Source organism: Neolamprologus brichardi, chromosome 11 (assembly GCF_056152115.1).
Source record: "Neolamprologus brichardi isolate AB-2024 chromosome 11, ASM5615211v1, whole genome shotgun sequence".
NCBI classification, from domain to species: domain Eukaryota; kingdom Metazoa; phylum Chordata; class Actinopteri; order Cichliformes; family Cichlidae; genus Neolamprologus; species Neolamprologus brichardi.
The window spans coordinates 22,957,916-22,967,484 of record NC_142114.1 but is presented as its reverse complement, the minus strand read 5'-3'; the positions used below and the strand labels follow the sequence as shown (position 1 = coordinate 22,967,484).

The window sequence follows — 9,569 nt, the reverse complement described above, 5'->3', positions numbered from 1 at the left end:
ATAAGTGTCGCTGAAGCACTGTAAGAACATTTTTATTCATCAAGTAATGTTTCAGGATGGATGACACAAAGATTATTACTTTTTAAGGTAGTGGTGTAATCACAGGTGTGGGTAACAGATAGATAGATACACAGGAGCAAATAACTGATCACGTTTAATCGATCTGAATTGGTGAATTTGATTTTTGTTTTTATTCCTGCATGTTTACGGCATCATCTATATTAGTTATTCTAAGAAGAGAGAGACTGAATCTGTTGAGCATCGGGCATCAAGGATGTTTGTTCTCATCTGGGCAACTCTGCTTTTCAGCAGTGCTGAAACAGGTTTGTGTCTATTTTGTTATCAACCTGTAATTCAGCCAACATATATATTTCTTTCATAAATTTGCAAGTGAAACTGTTTTTCTAACATACAAATCATTATTTATTCTACCAAGACTTTATCATAAGTTAGTAGTGTTACTGTTATCTGTTGACCTTTATGCCATTTTATATAAATCTTTGTAACAAAACTTACTTCAGGCTAAGGAATATGTAAAATTCTGATTGTTGTATATACTACACACAAACAAGCAACATATGTAAAACAGGAAAGCTATTGAAGTATATTTATTAAAAATCATATTTATTGCTATAAACTAAACATTCTCTGTCACTATGTGTATCTCCCTGTTTGTGCCTCAGCCTGGGGACGACAACACTGTGTTGGAAGATACTGTGTGACTCTCAGTGAGCAAGAACTAACAGCAGAGGCTGGACTCTGTGTTGTGATCCCGTGTTCTTTCACTACTGCTGATGAGTTTACACCCAAACATACAGTTTGGTACAAATGTGAAGCATCTCAACACAGCTGCAGCGATGATGACATAATATTTCACAGCAACAAAAACACAGACAAAAAAGCTCAGGCTGCGTTTGAAGGACGAGTCTCACGTTTGGAGCCTGATGTGAGGCAAAAGAACTGCAGCATCATCATTAACGATCTCAAAGAGTCTGATTCAGGATCATATCAGCTCAGAGTTACTGGTGAACTGAATGGAAAACAAGATGGATTCACATTCATTCCAAGAGTAACTGTCTCTGTTAAAGGTATGAAAGCTATTCCAAGAAGAATAATACTGATTTTAGATACTCAGTCTTGTGAAAATCTTAAATGAAGTATTATTTCATTTTGTAAATTGGTTGATCCTCTGTGGAAATCTAATAGGAACTGCAGTAGATCCAACTAGTGGCCAGCAAAATATTCCGTTCATCAAGGCTAAATTTGATTCCACTAATGCCCAATACTTCTATTAGGTCTTAATCAGAAGCCCACAGTAATGATTCCCACACTGACAGAGGGACAGCAGGCCACACTGACCTGCACTGCTCCTGGTCTCTGCTCTGGATCTGTTCCTCAAATCACCTGGACATGGAGAGGAGCAGGAGGGACTGAATCTTACATTACAGGAAACAGCACTGATTACAAGACTGAGAGTCTGACTCCTTTCACACAAAGACATGTGTCAACTTTGACCTTTAACCCTTCAGCTGAAAACCACAACACCAATGTGACCTGTAAAGTACACTTCACTGGCAAAATAATGAAAGAAGAGACTTTGGGTTTGAATGTGAACTGTAAGTACATTTATAGTATTAAACTAGCTTTTTTTTTTCTTTTTTCTGAAATCTGTTGAGTTTTGCAGTGTCAGCTGCATTCTTCTAGCAAGAAAGTCAGAAAGTTAGGGAAACTACATGATTGTGTAATTTATATGTTTTGTCTCATAGATATGAAAAAAGTTCAAATCACTGGCATCACAACTGTTAAAGAGGGAGACAATGTGAATCTGACCTGCAGTGTTGAAAGTTTCCCTCCATCTCTGATTTTATGGTCTAAACTTGGTTCTGTCACAAACCTGCACAATGACACTGGATCAGCCAAACTTGCCATCGAGAATGTGACAACAGAAAATTCTGGACAGTACATCTGTACAGCAACACATCTGGACACAACTATGACTTCTTATGTCAATGTGACTGTGACTTGTAAGTAGGCATTATCGGTTTTTATTAATGCCTTGATGCATGCTCAATCATGCATTGTTCACTGAAGGAACAATGGGCTGGGAGGTCAGTTCCTTGATCAAAAATGCAAATTCTCATTAATTATCAAGGAACTGACCTCCCAGCCCATTGTTCCTTCAGTGGTGCTAGTTTCAGCCATTATGCAAATGTACTGTTTATAAAATTGGGGAAACCTGAAGCCAGCTGAGACTGAAGAAGTCACTTGGATGAGTGATGAAACGTTTCTCCCACTGAAAACGCTACATCCAAATGAACGAAATCAACTTTTGGGGAGTCTTTATTAATCTTGTATTTGACAGCCATTCTAAACTTCTTTTGACATTCTACAGAAACCAATTTGCTGAATTTTGGCACTTTGCTCAGGGAATATATATAATGTTACACATGTAACACATCAACCTACTTTAGCAGCTTTTACTGCAGAACTGCATATTGTGTCTCATCACCATGATCTATACAGTGTTAATTTCTCCATCTTTAAAAGATTTAAATACACTCCACAGATAAAAGGAAACCTCAGATCATCGGGGATACAACAATCAGGGAGGGAGATGTTCTGAATTTGACCTGCAGTGTTGAAAGTTTCCCTCCATCTCTGGTCATGTGGTCTAAACCTACTTCTAACCCAAGCCGACACAATGAAACCTACACTGACCCGCACAATGACACCGGATCATCTACAGTTGTCATCCCAAATGTGACAGCAGAACAGTCTGGACAGTATATCTGTACAGCAACACATCTGGACACAACTGTGACCTCTTATGTCAATATGACTGTGACTTGTAAGTAGACATTACCAGTCTCATTAATCTCAAGATATAATAATAATAATATTGATTCTTAAAATGAATTAAACATCATGGAGATGAAACATCATTCTTCCTTCTCTGGTGATTTGATGATTAGAATGGTGAGCACTGGTGGGGGAAATAAAACTAAAACATGCCAACCAGTTAAATACCTGCACAACATTGTACAAATATTAGAATCCCTGACTGTTCTGTGTGGACCAGGTTTCCTTTATTTTCTTATGTTTTTTTTTGTGTTTGGTTCGTTCTTAATAATTCTTTGAGCTGTTTCCTCTCCTGAATAAAATGCTGGTGTGCTCCACAGACACAAGAAAACCACAGATCATTGGAAATGCAACTGTGAAGGAGGCAGATGTCCTGAATCTGACCTGCAGTGTTGAAAGTTTCCCTCCATCCGTGATTGTGTGGTCTAAACTTGGTTCCAACACAAACCTGCACAGTGACACTGAATCAGCCAAACTTGTCGTCCTGAATGTGACAACAGAAGATTCTGGACAGTACATCTGTACAGCTAAATATATGAACACTACCCTTAAGGATAAATTCAACATAACAGTGATATGTAAGTACAAAACCTTATGTTTTTGGACAGAATATTTATAGTACTGTTCATTTCTCTCTTCCTATCAGGTAACTGAAATTGTGAATCACAAGGAGAACAAACAATGCAGTCACTATGCAAATGTGCATCTTGTTTCTTTCAGTTTAAGGAAGCACAACAATTGTTGCATGTGTATAATTGTATTTCAAGTGCAGCTAGAGTTTGGCACTTTGCTCAGTGAATATACATAATGTTACACATGTCAAACATTAACCTATTTTAGCAGCTTTCACTGCAAAACTGCAGTAGCAGTTTCTCATCACCATGATCTGTGGCAGTGTTAATGTCTCCCTCTTTAAAAGATTTAAATACACTCCACAGATAAAAGGAAACCTCAGATCATCGGGAATACAACAATCAGGGAGGGAGATGTTCTGAATTTGACCTGTAGTGTTGAAAGTTTCCCTCCATCTCTGGTCATGTGGTCTAAACCTACTTCTAACCCAAGCCGACACAATGGAACCTACACTGTCGCGCACAATGACACTGGATCAGCTACACTTGTTATCGCAAATGTAACAACAGAACAGTCTGGACAGTACATCTGTACAGCAACACATCTGGACACAACTGTGACTTCTAATGTCAATGTGACTGTGACTTGTAAGTAGACATCGCCAGTTTTATTAATCTCAAGATGTATGTATATGATATAAAAAGCTAATTGTGGAAAAACAAAATAAAATGTCTTATTATGAGGCTGGAATACTACAGCTACAGTCCATTTTAATATTGATTCTTAAAAAACAATAGAAACATGGCAGCCAGTTAAATGCCTGCACAGCATCACAGAATTATTATTATTGTTCTGTGTGATCAAAGAACATAAGAACTTTATTTTCTTATGTTTTTGTTTGTTTGTTTGTTTGGTTCATTCTTAATAATTCTTTTAGTTGTTTTCTCTCTCCTTATCCTGAATAAAATGCTGGTGTGCTCCACAGATACAAGAAAACCTCAGATCATTGGAAACACAACTGTGAAGGAGGGAGATGTCCTAAATCTGACCTGCAGTGTTGAAAGTTTCCCTCCATCCCTGGTTGTGTGGTCTAAACTTGGTTCCAACACAAACCTGCACAATGACACTGGATCAGCTAAATTTATCATCTCAAATGCAACAGCAGACCATTTTGGACAGTACATCTGTACAACTAACTATATGGACTATTCCTTGAAGGACAAAGTCAATGTAACAGTGATTTGTAAGTACACAACCTTTTGCTATAAGACAGAACATTTATAATGCAGCACAGTTATATTTTCCCCGATCTGGTAACTGAAATTGTGACTGCTAGCATAAAAAATACATAAAGAATAAAATGGAGATGATGTGTACATGTGTTCTTTGTAGGTACAGAGTAACAAAAAACAAACAAATGAAAACACAATGCTATGAAATAATATGCAGAACACAAGGAATATTGTGGGGGAAACAACTTTGCAGAGTTTAGAAAACCACAGCAAATGTTGCACGTGTATGCAAATGACATCTGCAAAAATCAAGATGTATTTTCAATGCTGCTGAAATCTGTTTCACTTTGCACTGTGCATGTAATATTATACACGCAGTGTCAGATCAGTTTGTGAATAATATTATCAGTGCCAGTATCAAAAATCTTATTTCTTTTCTTTTCAAAATCTCATTACAAATTTTCACAGAAGGGTTATCTGCCAGTGTTCCTTTCATGGTGCTTATTTAAGTTACTGAAATGTGCTCTACAGATAAAAGGAAACCTCAGATCATCGGGAATACAACAGTCAAGGAGGGAGATATTCTGAATTTGACCTGCAGTGTTGAAAGTTTCCCTCCATCACTTATTATGTGGAAAAAACGTAATTCCACCACAATTCTTCAGACCAGTGACACTGGATCAGCTACACTTGTCATCCAGAATGTGACAACAGAACATTCTGGACAGTACATCTGTACAGCAACACATCTGGACACAACTATGACTTCTTACGTCAATGTGGCTGTGACTTGTAAGTAAACTTTACCAGTCTCCAGGTGTCTATAATGTATGTACATAATTGTTTTTACGTCATTGGTAGTCAGATATTTTGGTCTTTACGTTTTACTAGCCATAATGACGTGAGGAAATATTTTTTAAAGGATGCAGTATAAATGGTTATCAAATTGCATTACATGAAGATAAAACCTGCTGGTTAAAGTAAAGGAAACATTAAAAACCAAAAAGTGTTGTATTCTCACAGTGGTCCAACACATGTTGTTGTAACAGGCATTGATTCTGCAAGTCTCTTAAAATCTGCTTGAGGGATCAAATATAGTGTATAGTGACTGTAGTGGGGAGCAGTACAGCAGTGATAGGTAAAACCCTGGAATACTGTTGTCACCCTCCATATCTTAAATAAACAACTGAGCTGTGCTCCACAGATACAAGAAAACCTCAGATTACTGGGAACACAATTATCAAGGAGGGAGACGATCTAAATCTGACCTGCAGTGTTGAAAGTCTCCCTCCATCTCTCATTATGTGGTCTAAATTGACTTCTGTCACAAACCTGCACAACGACACTGGATCAGCTACGCTTGTCATCCCTAATGCAACCGCAGAAGATTCTGGACAGTACATCTGTACAGCTAAATATATGAAAAACACTCTAAAAGAGGAAGTCCATGTAACAGTGATATGTATGTATACAACTTTTTGCTTTTACTATATGTTTAAATGTGTGATGCCATCTAAACATCTTTGCATATTGACTATTTAGGCAGATTCTCTTGTTGGTGATCATAAAAAAAAAAATCTGTTGTCCCACAGATAAAAGAAAACCTCAGATTATCGGGACTACAACTGTTAAGAAGGGAGATGTTCTGAATTTGACCTGCAGTGCTGAGAGTTTCCCTCCAGCTCTCATCATGTGGAAAAAACGTAGCTCAAACACAAACCTTCTGAGTGGAAATTACACTGACCTGCACAATGGCACTGGATCATCTACAATTGTCATTCATAATGTGACAGCAGAATATTCTGGACAATATGTCTGCACAGCTAAATATCTGGACACAGCCATTACTATACATGCCAGTGTGACCATGACTTGTAAGTGGAACGCAATGATCTTGAATCTGAAGTTTATATTCAGAGTAAATGTACACCTTGCTTTGTTTTATGATTCTAATCATGTGCTTACAGGGTTTTCAGAGACCCAGGATGGCTCTGGATGTGTGCTTCAGTCAGAGGTTTTGACCTGTGTGTGTATCAGTGAAGGGTTTCCTTTACCTACCATCAAATGGCCGCTCCTAAAGAACCACACTGAGTATTCTGTCATTACTACGGTCTCTAAACACACAGTCAACAGCACTGTCAGTGTAACTGTAAACAAACATAGCAACAGCACTGTGGAATGTGTGAGTAACAATGGAAATGGAGAGAATAGAGAAAACCTACTGATCCACCAAAACTTGCCTGAAAAACATGGTATGTGTTTTCCATCTAAACACCTTTCACTGCCACTTTCACTTTTTACGTACCACATTTTCTTAATGCAACCTCATTTATAGTTTGTATTTGCTTTATCTAATTCAAAACAACCTGGACCATAATTTTTTATGTTGTTATTTTTTGGAGTGCAGAGCAATCGTCTAATTTAAGGGTGGGATACATGAAAGCCATCATTGGCATTTTGGCTGCAGTACTTCTTTCAGCAATCGTTTGCCGTTTTACCAAAAATTGGTACAGGTAAAGCACTTGCTTTTATAATTATTATTAATATTAGTTAGTTAGTTGTTGTTTTTTTTCTGTAGATAAATTTGAACATAAATGTACTTCTCTAAAAACACCCCTTTCTATAGAAAAAATCAAAAGACCTCAAGAAATTCAGATGAGACTTTGGAGATGGAGAAACATCAAGATGATAAACTGGTATTTATGTTCATTTTACTTTTTTTTGGTATGATTTTCTACACAAATGCTCAGAATACTCAAGTGTCCATACTCTTACTATACATTCACATATAAAGTGGCCCATCCTGCTCCAAGTTTCTACAAAAGAAAAATAAATTTGGTCTGAGTCAAAACACAATTAGTTGGATGTTTTTACATACACACCCTTTATCTTTCTACCTAGTTTAACGCAATTCAGAGAAGTTGGTTTTGTAGAATTGTCCTGAAACACAGACTAACTGCACAATGATGTGTTAGAAAAGGAGTACGTTATCATGATGCAATTTTGAAGTAAGTCTGAGAAGCAATGACTCTGTTTAGGCATCAATGCCCTCTAAACACCAAACAGACAGAATACACAGACATTTAGTTGCTGTTTAATCAATGATACTAAAAAAAACACAAAAAGAAGTAGGTTGGTATAAGAGTGACAAAAGTGACACAATACTATACACAATAAACACAACAATATGAATGAACAACATAGGTTATTCGTTTTGCCATAAACAGTTGATGAACAGGTCACTGATGTTTAAGCATGAATGTAGCTTCTAAGTTGGTTAACTCAGTGCAAATACTTGCAACATGCTGACAGTTAATTTTTCCCTGTTGAAAAGCAGCAGTGCCAGGAAAGCAGCAAAGAGGCAAGAGAGGACGAAGATGGAGTATGCTGAAATCAAAAAAGCAGTAAAAGCAGAACACGTAGAAGATGCTCGAGAAGGAAAGTGAAATGTTGGAGGTCAAAGAGGAGAAGGAGATGGAGTTGGAGATGAAACATTGTCAACCAGAAAAAGAGGAAGGAGAAGATGAAGCTGTGTACTCTACCCACTTATTCTACTGTCACTGTGTCTTTTTTCTTTAAATAACCCAAATAAAGTTCTCTGCAGGTAGTTAGACACTTCATTAAGACACTGAAGTGTATATGTAAGATCCCAAGAACCACCTCAATGATCTGTGCCCTAAGATATAATAAGGTTTTCTTTTACATGTTTTATTTGACAAGAATAAATCTATACTTAAAATGTCCATCTAGTCAGAAAAAACAACTTTGTAGGGCTAATATGATTCCTTTTTAGAAATGTTATTTAAGACTTAGCCTACAGTAAACATCGAGATTTTTTTATATTACAAAATCTTGACATATATGTTGGTGACAATACAGTGTCCAGACAAAGACCATATACTTAAGATTGTAAGATTGTAAAAAGAAAAATCAATTAAAAACATTCTAGAAAAGTGTGACCTATACTTTTGGTGGTTTGGGTTGATTTTTAATGGTCTCTGCTCATTTTCATTTATTATTCTTTGTTTGTTTTGCTAACAAAAGAAGACCTTTTTGCTTTCTTTGGCCATTCATTGTGCTCACCAGAAAGTGGCAGAGTAAACCCATTACCCATGTGAAATTATAAGTCAAGTAGATGGTGTGGTCTGTTATCACGGGTGCTGCCTGGCTGCAGATTTTGTATTTTGCCTGGTCTTGTATGATGCATTAATAAAAGTGAGTATTTTATACATCTCTAATTCTGCCCAATGCTCTGAATGGTGCATCACAAGCAGGTTTCTATATCATAACATGAAATAGAGCTTTAATTTCAACCTTGAAAATTTCAGCATATTTTCATCATTGTTTAGACACTGGGTTAAAATAAAATTCCCACTCATGGTATCTACAATTGTGAATTATTAACACAACAACAACAACAAAAAATCACACTGTAAAGCACATCTTAGCATGATCTGGTCAGATACAGTGTTTCAGATTTGTAATTAAGTTATAGAAATTGATTCATAATCAATAGCAGTACACTCACACACCAAAAATTAGGGCATTAGAGTACCTTACATTTTTGGCGATACTGGCCCTCTACTTACTTGGTTACAAAATTTTAAAATGTTACACAACATGACAATGAGCAGTTGTTAAAATTGAAAAAATGTGATGCAAACAGGAAGCAGAGAAAAAAATCACATTCAAAGCAAAAGTTGTGGCTTACAGCAAAAACCAAGATGTAATGAATGGTCACCATTTCACACTCTTCACAGTTTCAACACCTCTCAGCAAGTAGAAAGTGTTCACCTATAATTTGGTGTCTTCCATACAAGCTATGGCTGAAGTTGTCAGCCTCTGCTAGCAACCAAAGTACAGTGAGGTTATCAGAGCAGCAATATCAACAGTTTCACTTAGTGA

General features: G+C 36.8%; 1 protein-coding gene across 1 annotated transcript; it reads left to right on the top strand.

Annotated features, from left to right (window-relative positions):
* The first annotated feature begins 274 nt into the window (after window positions 1–274).
* Window positions 275–8,200, top strand: LOC102780308 (vascular cell adhesion protein 1-like). Its single transcript, XM_087848373.1, has 15 exons — window positions 275–323; window positions 684–1,088; window positions 1,296–1,616; window positions 1,767–2,024; window positions 2,567–2,848; window positions 3,180–3,437; window positions 3,798–4,079; window positions 4,418–4,675; window positions 5,196–5,456; window positions 5,869–6,126; window positions 6,257–6,538; window positions 6,632–6,916; window positions 7,072–7,177; window positions 7,291–7,360; window positions 7,999–8,200. Exons 1-15 carry the CDS (start codon window positions 275–277, stop codon window positions 8,053–8,055), a joined length of 3,432 nt encoding a protein of 1,143 aa, XP_087704499.1. The 3' UTR covers window positions 8,056–8,200.
* The last annotated feature ends 1,369 nt before the right edge of the window (window positions 8,201–9,569 follow it).

Excerpts from the sequence above, each read along its gene's own strand:
- LOC102780308 (XM_087848373.1), top strand. The coding sequence starts at position 275 with ATGTTTGTTCTCATCTGGGCAACTCTGCTTTTCAGCAGTGCTGAAACA. Across the intron at positions 1,617-1,766 it reads TTTGGGTTTGAATGTGAACT|ATATGAAAAAAGTTCAAATC; the intron begins GTAAGTACATTT and ends TTTGTCTCATAG. Across the intron at positions 6,127-6,256 it reads AGTCCATGTAACAGTGATAT|ATAAAAGAAAACCTCAGATT; the intron begins GTATGTATACAA and ends GTTGTCCCACAG.